Source organism: Cnephaeus nilssonii, assembly GCF_951640355.1.
Source record: "Cnephaeus nilssonii genome assembly, chromosome: 23".
NCBI lineage: Eukaryota > Metazoa > Chordata > Mammalia > Chiroptera > Vespertilionidae > Cnephaeus > Cnephaeus nilssonii.
In genome coordinates, this window is record NC_137094.1 from 14,583,281 (window position 1) to 14,596,676 (window position 13,396).

At 47.4% G+C, this 13,396-nt stretch overlaps 1 protein-coding gene across 1 annotated transcript in view; it reads right to left on the reverse strand.

Moving 5' to 3' along the window:
• RYR2 (ryanodine receptor 2) overlaps positions 1-13,396 on the reverse strand; it is a gene marked incomplete at its 5' end in the record, with an annotated part of 198,852 nt that overhangs the window by 120,966 nt on the left and 64,490 nt on the right. Inside the window, 10 exons of the mRNA XM_079763764.1 lie at positions 609-712; positions 1,587-1,691; positions 2,773-2,989; positions 4,671-4,863; positions 6,310-6,551; positions 8,150-8,283; positions 8,595-8,713; positions 9,050-9,145; positions 12,057-12,192; positions 12,789-12,972. Of these exons, the coding sequence (XP_079619890.1) occupies positions 609-712; positions 1,587-1,691; positions 2,773-2,989; positions 4,671-4,863; positions 6,310-6,551; positions 8,150-8,283; positions 8,595-8,713; positions 9,050-9,145; positions 12,057-12,192; positions 12,789-12,972 (1,530 nt within the window). The remainder of the gene's footprint in view (positions 1-608; positions 713-1,586; positions 1,692-2,772; positions 2,990-4,670; positions 4,864-6,309; positions 6,552-8,149; positions 8,284-8,594; positions 8,714-9,049; positions 9,146-12,056; positions 12,193-12,788; positions 12,973-13,396) is intronic.

A 13,396-nucleotide genomic window follows, 5' to 3' on the forward strand; every position in this document is an offset into this window, starting at 1 on the left:
AGTCCCACTAAGTCCCTTCCTCTAGCCCTTTTCCCCCTAAAAGCACCAACGGCTCCCAATTCTTCTGTCCTGCTAGAGCGCGTGCTGCACTAAGAGAGACACACATGTGCATGTGCGTGTGTGTGTACGCTGTATACACAGCAGACAGTTCTCTGCAATCTGCTACCTTGACTTTACAATTTCACCTTGCAATCCTGTCCTTTCTTTAAAGCTGGTTTCTTTTTCAACAGCTCTGAAGGGTCCCATGAGCTGGACATGTCACGATGGTTTGAGCCCATGCTCTGCTCACAGCCTTTGGTTATTACCAACAGTGCTGCCAGGCACAGCCTCACGCATGCAGCACATGCACTGTGTCCTTCGTCTCTGGGATCAACCCCTCGATGAGGAGTCACTGGATCCCAGGGCACAGACACTTTCAGGTTTAACCAGGTTGGCAAATGTCTACAGAAATGGTAACGATTTCCATTCCCACCAGCACTGCCTTTTCCCCAAAGTTATCAACCTGCCTGACCTTTGTCAATCAATAGGTTTAGTTCCAGCCGGAATTAAAGGACTTAACACTTAACCCTTTCAGGGAGGCTGCGTGGGAGGGGAAGCTGAGAACTCACTTCAGGGTCTCGAGCGACATCTGCAGGTTGTAGTTGCGCTCCTGCTCCGGCAGCTTGGAGAACTCCACCAGACACGGGTGCTGCCTCTTGTTGTCGTCTCTGACCTGAAACAGGACAGGAAGGTGCCATGGGCCAGTCCCCCGGTCAGACACCGGCAGCGGCCCTCCAATCAGCAGTGGGGAGTGAGGGGGAAGCAGACGGGTGGCTCAAATCCTTATTGAGTGTAATGGCGACTTCGCTTTAATGGGGAACCATTTTTCAGTGTTTAGAGGCAAACTGGTCAGAGACCCTATGAGCCTGGCTGTCGGACATAAACTCTTCCGGAGGTCCCAGCCCCTCATCTCACCCACACACGCTTCTTCCCACTTTCACCAATCATCCCACCACCTCGGCAAGATCGATTAGCATGATACAGGGTTTTTTTATACATTAAACCTTGACAGTGTATGTTAGAAATCAGACTACACTAAATCGAAGACTTTAGGGATGGATCAATGAGAAGGCTGGCCTGGATCACTGCACTGGTAATAAATATTAGTCTTCTTAGGGACCTGCGCTACACAGGCCTCTGCTCCCGTGGGGGCCTCGATGACAGGCGTGTGCTGACAGGGAACAGACTGCTCCATGGGAACATCTGAGCTCTACAGATGCCACACGAAAGCACTTCCAACCACGCTGGGTTCTCTCTAAGAACCTTTCAAAGCAACGCCTACTGTCCGCCTGTGTTAACCTTGATGGAAAATGTAGCCTGCAGCTTACAGATGGGTAACTTTTCAATGGTCAAGGCAACGGAGCCATGCTTCAGTCAGCCGGCCCATCACGGCGCTCCCCGCATAAAGAAAACTGCCCCAAACTGATGTGTAGGAAAAAAATCAGTCCATTCATTCACATCACCACACAGCAAGATGAGCGAGAAAAAAGATGCATTCAGAAAGTTGCATTAACGGAATCTGTATAGATAAATGAAAAACTCCATACCGGGCCATACTGCCAGCCAAGTTCAATTTTATTCATAACCCAGAGCTCATGGATGTTCTCTGCCAGCTTTTCTCTTATCCTCTCCAGGTGGGGGGGCAACACGATCTAAAATTGGGGGGGGGAGGGAGAAAAGAAAGCACACATTAGAAAAAATACAATACGACACAGCGCTAACTGTTCTCCCTGCAATAGGACTAAATAAAACTGCCTCGTACACCATTAAAATAAAACAACTAGGTTCTAAGCCATCCATTATAACCTAGTTATAAAAATATAACTAGTTATCTAAACACTCTTTAGGGAAATTTTGGGACCGTTTTGGGGAGGGTGGCAACTGAGGTTTCTAATTTATGAACCAAAGTTAGGAAGAAAGAAGAGAGAGTTTGGTAGGGGCATTGCCACAAAGAAAGACGCCGTGCGGGATGGACGTGGGCTGTCCAGCAGAGCCCGCGTTATTTAAGTAAATCACGCAAAGTCCTTACCCCAACGTGGCCTCATCCACAGGCTGGGTGAAGGCCACTCTGCCCAGACGGCGCACTGGCTCTGTGAGCCGGTAAATATCTGACTGCAGTGAACTATTTCCTCTTACCTCTGTACTGTCAGTGTTTTCCAAATAGGATCTTTATAAAGAGTGAGTTTAATAACTTTTCTATAAAAAATACAAAATGATCTTCAAGGTGAGCTGTTGTGTCACCCACAACTAGTCCCTCAACAAGCCGAGCAGCACCTGGTCATGCCCAGATGAGGCAGGGTCTGCAGAGAGCAGCTCTCACCGCCTCCTCTCCCCAGAGCCGTGGAGGTTACCCACGTCCTCAAGGTCCCAGAGGCGCATCGTATCCCATGAATTTCGACTGTAGAGCCCATGGGAAAAGAAACAAAAACTCCACGTCTACCCTATGTAGAAAGTACTCTCTAGAGTTAGTATGGGCTACCTAAGGCTGTGACCTTCACTGTGTTACAATAGCAATGTAATGGCTTAGAACCACCCATAAAAATAAAACCGAGTAGAAGAGAAAACAGGTAAGTCGACCTGGTAGAGTTGAGCATTATTTTATGAAACTTGTTTCAATCGCACATATAAATCGTATTTCTGAAAACATGCATTCCTGTGGGTTGCAGGCAGGAGCTGAGAGCCCTGCACATCAGAATGAGCGCAGCGCTGACGGGCCAGCAGGCTGGCGGGTACCTGGCTGGTGTCCACGGGGACCGGCGTGAAGGCGGCTTGGGTCAGGGCCACTGTGGGGCCCAGCAGGTCCCGAGTGTACGTTCTCTCTTGCTTGTACTCCCGGCTGTGCTCCACTTTCAGCTTTTCTTTCGGCAGCACCGCTTCATAACAAGGAGCATAGCCCGGGGGGGGAAGGAACTTAAATTCTCCGTGTCTCCCCCCAAGCAGAAAGCGGACCCTGAAAAGGACATATGTAAGGGTCAGTTACACCTCTGGGTACACATATGATTCCTGATTAACAAAACACAAGGAATACATTATTGCTACAAAATTAACTTTATCACAAGCCACATTTTTTCCTAAGCACCATCAGAATGCTCACACCTTGCAGGGGTCCTCAAACTTTTTAAACAGGGGGCCAGTTCACTGTCCCTCAGACCGTTGGAGGGCCGGACTATAGTTTTAAAAAAACTATGAACAAATTCCTATGCACACTGCACATATCTTATTTTGAAGTAAAAAAACAAAACGGCAAAAACACCCGCATGTGGCCCGCGGGCCGTAGTGTGAGGACGCCTGCCTTATAGTCTGTGAGCCTGCAATCATCAAGGTAAGCGGAGAGATAACGAGCAGAGGCATCGTATTCCCAGGTGAAGGGACACGTCCACGGGAGCTGGTCACTTAATGTCCCCAGGTGCCTTACAATAATCAACAGAGAGCGAGCGCACATGACCCTTCACAGCACAGGGCGGAGCAGGTGCCTCCCCAGTGCCCAATTTCCCAGTGAAATTTAAAGGGACTCACGTGCTATTTCCATTCGCTGAAGAAAAAATGTAACCTTATTTCTTATCCTCAGTCAAAACCAAAAAAAACTTTATTGAAGTCTTTTATATGTCATACTCATTTGATTAAAGTAGTTTCACCGGAGTCCCACGAAAACCCTTTTTGAAACGCAGCTAAATGCTACCGATTTCCCGGGCTCTCGGCTTACAAAACTAAATTTGCATTTTCCTCTTTTGTGATTCTTTTTCTAATGTGTGTTTCAGTTCCAGCCAAAAAATAAAAGAAGATAAATAAAATATAAAACAAAAAGTGAGGAAAGGCAAAAACTTCAAAACATTCCAGAAGCTCGTAGCAAGAGACATAATTTGTATAAACGCACGAGAAGCGGTCGTTGGCGCAGGGATAGGTAATATTTCATGACCACTCTGTCCCGTCACTATGGTGCTTCTGTAACTTAGGAACCAGTCCTCTGAGTAGAGTTACAACGAAAAGAATAACCGGACTAAGTGGGTGGTCAGTGCAGTAAGTGTCCCCTCTCGCTAGTAGATACAGGCTGGTATTAAGAGATGACTCAGGGGCCCCTCGTCACAACAGACCACTGTTCTGAAGTTCCCTTTACAGAACTGGAAAGAACCGTCATTTTAATTTCTCTTTCCATCTGGTAGTAGCAAAAAAGCAAAGGGTCAGATAAAACCACTGAGTCAGCTGATCACAGGCAGGTAGCTTACAGGTCTAACAGGTGGAGGTAAACAACACAGTTTCTGTAGAAACGATGGGCTTTGGGGTGGGGTGTGGAGATATGATGAAAAGATCAAGAAAACTAATGAAACTAAATAGAAGGAAATAAGTGGTATTTTTTACACAATGTTGTCCATTTCCCCTTATAAAATAAGAAAATGGACTTGAAGTATTTCAGGACACTGGTTAGGGGGAGTTAGTGCATGATGGCTATGTGGACAAAGCCCCAGCCGCCCAAGGTCCCCTCTGGGGTGACTCGTGCCCCTTCCTGTAAGAACAGGCAGGTGCCGTGGGAGGGACGGCCTGGGTGACAGAGGCCAGGGGAGCAGGTGATGGCAGTGCAGTGTCCTGTGGAAGTGTGAGCCGGAGGGAAACAGCACAAACACAGACATACTAACTTTATTCCTGCAGAGAAACTAACAACGGGAAAGAAGAGGCCATCGATGTTGAAATTCTCAAACATTCCCTGAACAGGCTGTCCATTAATTCGGAATGAGATGCTTGGGGCACTTAGATCTAAGCAGCAGCTGATGACGTCATCAGTCCTCAGCAGGTGCTGGTTTGGCGAGCTCACGGTGCTGGCGATACAGCCTGTGAGGACACGAAGGAAGGGAACGTGTGTTTATCTCAGAGGATCACCTTCAGAGCTGAAGGCAGAGGTCTGAGCGGCAGTGACATATCAGTGCACAACTCGAGAATAGAATAGAGGCTGAGACACATATACTATTGTACCTTAAATCCCTTGTCAAAAAATTGTTGCTTTTTTTTCAGAAGCTATGCCATGTTATGAAATGGAACTTCTATATAATCAAGAGATAAACTTTTAAATGGTGCCAACCAAAACACATCCTTTTCATAAATTAGAGAAAAGACTATTAGATAGATAGATAGATAGATAGATAGATAGATAGATGATAGAGATAGAGATAGAGATAGAGATATATCATTGTTAATATATATGCTCAACCAGCAAAGCTGAGAGTTGGTAGCTGGTGAAATGAACTATATACTTATTTGTAAACAGCCCCACATTCCTGAAACAAAGTGCCATGTGACATAAACTGAAGTATTCCTCACAATACAGGTTATAAATTCCTCACAATACAGGTTATAAATCACAGATCCCTGAGGTTGAATTATCTACCAGGAAGTGAACTTACGTAATTTATTTTTTCCAACCATTTTCCAGGGATTGTGTTTGGTCCTTTTTATATGGGAAGCTAAAGCTTCCACACACCAATTAAAATAAGCAGGAAACAAATAAGTTTTTTGCAATTGATTCATGAATCAAAATGCTACTTTTTAAATACAGAAGTCTCCCTTTGTCTTAAATTCCACTTCCCACAGTTTCAGTTAAAAAGGGTAAACCAGTGCCTGAAAATAATAAATGGAAAATTCCAGAAATAAACAATCGTAAGTTTTAAATGATGTGCTACTCTGAGCACCGTGATACAATCCCAAGCCATCCACTCTTTCCCAACCAGGACAAAAACCATCCCTGTGTCCAGCGTCTCTATGCTATATGCTCTCCCCGCCATTAGTCACCTAGCCGTCTCCTTGACGACTGTGCTGATATGGCAGCACTTGTGTCCAAGTCACCCTTATTTACTTGATCAGGGCCCCAGAGCGCAAGAGTACGAGGCTGACAGTTCGGATCTGCCAAGGAGAAGCCATAAAGTGCTTCCTTTAAGTAAAAAGCTTGTTTGAATAGGAAAAATATAGTTTATATAGGGGTTCAGTACTATCCGCAGTTTCAGGCATCCACTGGGAGTCATGAACACATCCCCAGTGGATAAGGGGGATGACTGTACATTTTCATAAGCAATATAGTCCTTCGAAAATGTACTATAATTCTAAGTTTTCTTTTTCCCCTAGTGACCTTCTGCTTTTACTTAACACTCTCATTCATCATTTCAGTGTTAAAGTTCTGAATAATAAATGTACCCAGTAGAAGCAGCATCAACAGCTTTCAGAAATGGGCAGCAAGGGCAAAGGTTTCCTTCCAAAGCGCTGTGAAAGCAAACGGCCAGCACTCACCTGCCCAGAGGTGCAGGCCATCAAATCCATAGGAAAAGAGGTCGTCTCCAACGCCGTTCCCGCCCCACTCCTCGCCCCCTCCAGGGTAGGGAGAGTACCCTTCCGTGGACGCCCAGCCCACGCGCAGGTGGGTCGCTTCGGCTGTCACGAAGGGCTCTGTGTGGTCCACCATCAGTTCATAGTACCACTTCTTATACTGAGCAGAGCCTTCGCTGACGCCCAGAAAAATGTTGGGTCTCATGCTGTGAGAGAGAGAACACACGTGAGAAAGTCTGAGCAAACTCTCCACTGTCTAACTGACATCTCACTATTCTGAACACTCATCCTGCTCTTCAAAGACTTTAAATACACATTTCCGTAACTGCTGCACCATCCCTAAGACAGCCACGGAGGCTAACGCTCAGGGCACGGCGCTTGATTCCAGGTTCCCTGGCAACGTCACTCAGGGGCTAATATTAGTTCTCAACTGCTCTTCAGCATGTGTTATTTCATTAACCACGTTTAAGATGAGCTGCGCAGTGCAGCCGACCTTCAGAATTAGCTGAGCTGTATTACCCCAGGGCATGGAGACATCTTCCTAAGCTCTGTGTTGGCTGCGGTATGAGGCTGAGGCAGGCCACGCTGTTCACAAAGGAACAGGTGACTAACCAGCTTTGCTGTTCTCTGTGGCTCCCTGGGAACTGAGGAATCGCGAGTTAGCTGTATTTAACTGCATTTCATGAGGGGTCTTGTGCCCGATGTTAACACCAGGGGTCAGAGAAGGTCTCAGGAGGCACCCTCATTAACAGTAGGTCTATTCTACAGAGAACCATGAAGGACGTCTTAAAGTCAATCCTATTTTAAAAACACAATATCAAGTCAAACACCAAATCCCCACATTTTTGTTTAAAACAGTGAAGTAGTATTCCCTGGAGTGGCTAGATTCACGGCATCACAGTTCTGACTGTATCACAGGTAATATCTTAACCATAAGTTGTACTTTTTATTATTATCACTGTTACTATTTTGCATAAGGACAAGCTCGGTCTCTGGAGTGAAACCTGCGTTCCTGTCCAGTTCCCACATTTCATTCATCTACAAATTGTGGATTCCAGCACCTGGAACACACACAGACAGGCAGAGGGCAGGGGAAGCGCTCAGCACAGCGGCTGGCACCCAGCACTCAATGCTTGATACCCTGGAAGGTAGATCTACCTGCAAATGTAGTTTTATTGGTTGTTTGTGGAACTTACTCCATTTTGGACATTCTAATTCAATATTCTGATTATACTTGGTGAACACTTCCAAGTTGGTATGGAAGGGCAGTGCTTTTAGTTACCGTATTTTCCGGCATATAAGACAACTGGGCGTATAAGATTTTCCTGGGTTAAAAAGTCATCTTATACGCCGGAAAATACGGTAGTCCAATATATCTAATCCATTATATCTAATCCCATCAATATAGTCCAATATACTGTATTTTCCAGCGTATAAGACGACTTTTTAACCCAGGAAAATCTTATACGCCCAGTCGTCTTATACGCCAGAAAGTACGGTATATGTTATGACATAAAGTAGAATTCTGTCCAGCTATTTCCTCTATGGCTGTTAGCCTGCTCCCGAGAGTCAGTGGTAACCCAGCGACACAACGCTGGCCTGTGATAAATGCGTATTTCGCTCAGATCGTCTTTGCTTATTATACCATCTGATGGGCAGAAAACATTCCTAAACTGCTTCTAAAGGAAATCGATTTTTTAAACCCCATAAAATGAAGAGACCACCAGATGTCTCAGCTACAGAGCTAGCACCTGGATTCCTTGGGCAGGCCACCCGTCTGGTGACACTGTCTACCTGCACGGACCTGCTGACGTGGTTCACAAGGCGTGTCTGCAGTAACAGGTCCCTTCCCGGCAGGAGATTGTCACAGATGAGATGCTGGTTGGAGCGGACTGCCACCCCGTGGCAAACGCAGAGAGAGCACAAGACGTCCAGAACCTGAGCAGAGAAATCGCTGTCAGCTGACTCCAATCCCTTCCAGACCAAATGTCAGCTGCACATGGCACAGACGGAAACACATTTCCTCCAGCCACGTCAAAAGGACCGCGCTGTGGCCAGTCACCTAACAATCGTCCTCCATACACAACCTGAGAACACTCTTCTCCCATTGACACCGAGAATAAACACTGAACGATATTACCTGACTATGTAATGAAACATCTGACACACCTTTTTAAAGTCATCTCATTTCAAAAATATATTTAAAATTATTCCCGAATTCACTTATGGCAATAACAGGGCTCCCTTACCTTGTGATTTCTTCCATGCTTGTCTAAAAGTGAAATAATGGATTTAATATGCCCTTCTTTGATAATATTTAGAGCTTCTGGACTTTCTACTAACACACAGTGCAAAACTTCAAGAATACCTAAGATAAAAAAGAACGAGAAAATATAAGAGTAACTTGTCTACAATGATCAACGTCTTCCCTTGTCCGTAAGTGAGGAGTACTTGAGTGGGGAAGGGCGGGGTCTGGCTCCATGGCGCTTTCAGGGCTCACTCTTCATAAATGCAAATGAGCAAGGTGAGGTCAGATTGCTTTTCCGAAATAACCAAAACAATACTGACACTGTTATCAGTAAGCATGTAGCCTACCAAAAGGAAAACGTTTCTATTGCGCTGAACCTCAGCGTTTGTTTCAATGTCTTAAAGGACGTAAACCAGGAGAATGACACCACCTCCGAGGAGGCACTGGGATACATACCAGAAGAAGCTTCCAGTCTTTCCAGTCGGCTGACCAGCCAGTCGAGGGAGCCAGAAAACTGGGCACAGTTTTTACGATTTCCTCTAATGAGAGCCGCTGGGAGAAAAAAAGAAAGATTTCTCACTTGTGTGATTTTCGAGTTCCAAAACGCACAAGTAATAGTGGCTCGAAAATGTTGGGTCAAGAACAAAATACCTCTTCTTTATATCTAAAGCCACACGAATGCACACACACCATGGAGACGTTAGGAAAAGCACAGAGGTGTTAGCAGGGAAGGAATCACCAGCGCTCATTAGAAGGGATTACTCTGAGGAGGTAACCGTTCACGGTGGGAGCTGATAATGAAGGATAATGGAGAAGCCGGTGTCCTGGGAGTTCCCTCACTTGGGATCCAATACTCATTGCTTTTAATTAGCCTTGAGACGAAATTATTGAATTTCTCTGGAGCTCAATTTTCGCACCCATATAATGAAGAAGTTAGGAGCACATCAGTTTTCCTCAAAATAAATGCAGCACCCGATATGGGAGACAACTACTAACTCTAACAGGCAGCAGAGGGATGAGTTAAATGATATGGGGGGAGGGGGGCCAATGGGCAATCACTCTGCAAACCTTGTTCCCTGTCTCTCTTCTTCCCATTTAGAGGCTCACATGTATTTCAAGGACCCGAGAACCCCAGCAGTAAAGCCACCTATTCCCACTTTGCTTAACCTCATGGTCTCTATAACTCTGACAAAGAACCCATCTTTTATGAAACTGCAATGTGGCCTTTAAGATCTCTTTCAACCCAATGTGTATCCTCAATGGAAAACTTTCAATGTTTCAAAGGCATTCAATTCTTCCAAAATAAATCTGGTAACTAAGGACGCCGCTACTGTCTTTCCCACACAGTCAGCTGTGGGCATCGATGCCAACAGGAAGCCAGAGGGAACTCTTTCAGGTATAAATCCGAAACTCTTTTATGAAAGTGGGATTTACACATCATATTCAGAAATACGTTAGCAACATTAGTCAAGCTGGGCTTATTTCTCCATTGAGACAAAAATGTGTTAGAAATATCTCCATTAACTCCAAAATGTATATATTCCCACCAAAAACTTTAACTCAGTGAAACAGATTCCTACTGAAATTATGAGTGTGTGTCCATGTGCATATGCATGGGTGTTTCACAGATAAACTGACTGTGTGAATTATTCTAATTCAGCAAATTAATTAAGAAGTCACTTAAGTGAGGTTCTAAAGTTACAGGGAAGTACCAGAGAAATACAAGGAAGTTCATCGCTGTTTACAACAGCCAATCACTGGGACGGCCTGAGGTGGTCTGTGATGACGGAACATCTCTCAGTGGGCCTTACAGCCACCAAAACTGACGCAAGTTCACAGTTCCCGCAAAAAACTGCCCACAGTATAGACGGCAGGAAAACAGGCCAGAAAAGAATGTTGATAGTATGATTCCAGTTTTGTGATGTAAGTGTATAAGCTCAAAATAAGTACATGCATAGCATGGAGAACCTGTATTTTAGAGTATTTCTCAAGAATTCGAGCTGCCTTTGGGGAAAATACATCCTGTTCCGTGCCTGGGAGAGAAAGGAGACCTTGCGGAACGCAGCGAGCATGGGGCTGCTCTCCATCCTTATTCCAAACAGGAGGGAAGATGGACGGAGCTAGGTGGGGAAAGGGTCCTAAGTCCTGCTATAAAATCACAACTGCTCCACAGGCATGGCAGTGTGCATGGACCTGTGAGGAGGTGATGGTCTGCGGTCAAGATGTCTGTACCGAGAAAAACACAGGTGACAAGGAAGGAGCATGGAAGTGACCAGATAACCCCCCGGAAATACAGACACACAGGGAGCCTTGAGCCGTCGAAGTCCATGAACTTGGACGTGGAGGAGGGCCACAGCATCCACGATCAGCGAGAGCTCGTGTTTCTATCTTGACCTTGTAATTCTGTTTTTCAAGGAAAGGACATAACGGGGAAGGAGTCACAGGCCCGTGGCTGTGAGGGGAAGGGCTCTAGGCCATGTCCGCTCTGCTACCGAAAGGCCGCCTCGTGGGAATCTCTTCAATGCGTGTGTCTGTTACATGATGGACATTTAAAGTGGGCACCTGAGCCTGCTCCCTGCCTTCTCTGGAACTCGCACCTGTTTGGCAGGCAGGCCAAGGCGTGGCCCGGTTCCCAGGGTGGTCAAAGCCGGGATCAGACCGGGCCGGGCCTCCTGCCAGAGTGAGCGGGTCGGGAAGGGCACGGACACCGTCTGGGCTGCTGAGGGGAACAGCAGCTCCTTCCTGGAGAGCATTTCCGGGGCAGCCCCGCCGCTTCTCCGTGTCCGAGAGGGCACTTCCGGCGCTGAGCGCTGACTGTAGCCCCCAAGGCCGTCCAGGGAAGCCAGCACTGGAGGCGGCGGACCCCGCGGAGGGCAGGGCAGACAGAAGCTGGTCTAGATGCTTCCCACCCACTGCAGATGCCGTCTTGCAAGCCCACGGCCACCCTTGGGAAGGGCAAAATCTCAGACCCTTGACAAGCGACGGCAGACGCTGCAGTAATCGCCCTGACCAAACGCGATGCAGCCCTGTGTCTGCACAGGGCCACGAGGAATGCAGTGTAAACCATGGGCTGTGTCACTCACTGTTCCTCAAGTGTCCCTGGAACCTCACAGGCAGATCCCAGAACGGCGAGAGGGAGGGACTGGAGAGATCCCTGATGGGGAGAGCGGGTAACAGGGGCTTTGGGGGACTCTCTTCAAAATCCAAAGCGAAGAGCTGATGCTCATCGCCCAGAGGCCCCCACCTGCAAACACACCTGGACCACTCTCCTTTACCCAAGGCGAAGCCACGGCTCTGGCCATGCTTCACCGCGATGATTCAATAGCAAACATCACTGCACGCAGTGCAGCTCGGGTAAAAACTAACGGCTTCAACAGAAAGCAAGAACTAAAAGGGCTGTGAGTGCCCGGTGATCCTTTCCAATAGACACAGCAGCTGCCTCGAAAACCCAGCCACTTCTTACCCAGCAACTCGTACAGGGAATTCAGAATGGACTTCCAGGACTCCCCCGCCTCTCGGCCAGCGACCTCGGCAAAGTGGGCGGCGCTGCTGTAGACGTGCAGCCGGTCCACGCACTGGAGCACGAGGCTGATCATCCCCTGCGAGGGCAGACAAACCACCGTCAGTAACGTAGGAGGGTCCTGGCATTTGGACCCTCCCATGTGGTCCTGCTACTATTCTGTCTGTAAATGACGGCACTTCCGCTCTTTTGGCAGAACCTTCGTGAAATAAAACCATACGTGGAAACTCACTATGAGCAAAAGGAAGCAGTGGGGTCGCTGTGTCCAGGCAGGGGCCTGGCGCTCTGCCGAGCGGCCCTCTCCTGGGCAGCCTCCGTCCCCACACAAGCTCCCTGTGGCTCCTGGGGCAGCCCCCACACAAGCTCCCTGTGGCTCCTGGGGCAGCTCCCGGGAGCTGGAAGAAGCTGCATTCACTTAGACACCCAGAGAGCCTGTTTTTAGTGAATGACCAATGTGAAGCGGAGGCCGAGGAGACAGTAACACATGGTCCTTTGCCAGGGGCGTGAGGAGGGGAGTTCCCTAGACACGGACAGAAATGACACCAATCGCCGCCTCCAAGGCCTGGCTCCTGCAGACAGTACAGTGCGCCTGCTGCTCTGATCGCTAAGCGCAAGGTGTCAAGTAGAGGCCCCACTGAGGACCGGTTTCCCAGGAGGAGAGCGGAGAGGACTCACCTCCTCCTGGAAGAGGTTCTGCCGGTTCTTCAGGGCCCGCAGCCGGTTCTGCCTGTCCTCGTGCTCCAGGTGCTCGGCCGGCGGGTGCAGGTAGCTGATGAGGTCCCGCAGGCTCAGGCTGACCGACTCGATGGGCAAGTCCACTGGGGGCGCCTTCGCCTTCCTGCCCAGAGCATCCAGGCCCCTAAACGAACAGCACCATTGCTCTCATCGGCGACTCACAGTTTTATGTAGGATTTTAGTTCATAGATGATTTTAAAGCTTTACCCTCTCTCCCAATACCACTGTAAAAGGCAGACAATATTTGAATCACAAATATATTTATTTATACCACAGTCAAACTCATCTCTCATCATACTGAACCAAATAAACTCACAAATGACTCAAATACAGTATCTACGTTTGCAAACTACGGAGAAGCAATAGTAAATGCCTGGTTAGGAAGTGGAACATACCTGTCATTAGAAATAGAACCATTCAATTACTTCCTAGGAGAAACTCAAGCGATAATTAATATATTCAAATGAAAAGCTGTATATTCCTTCATGTATACATATGTCATATTAAAAACACCAGTACTGAGAGAAATTTATCTAGAGAAAAGCCGG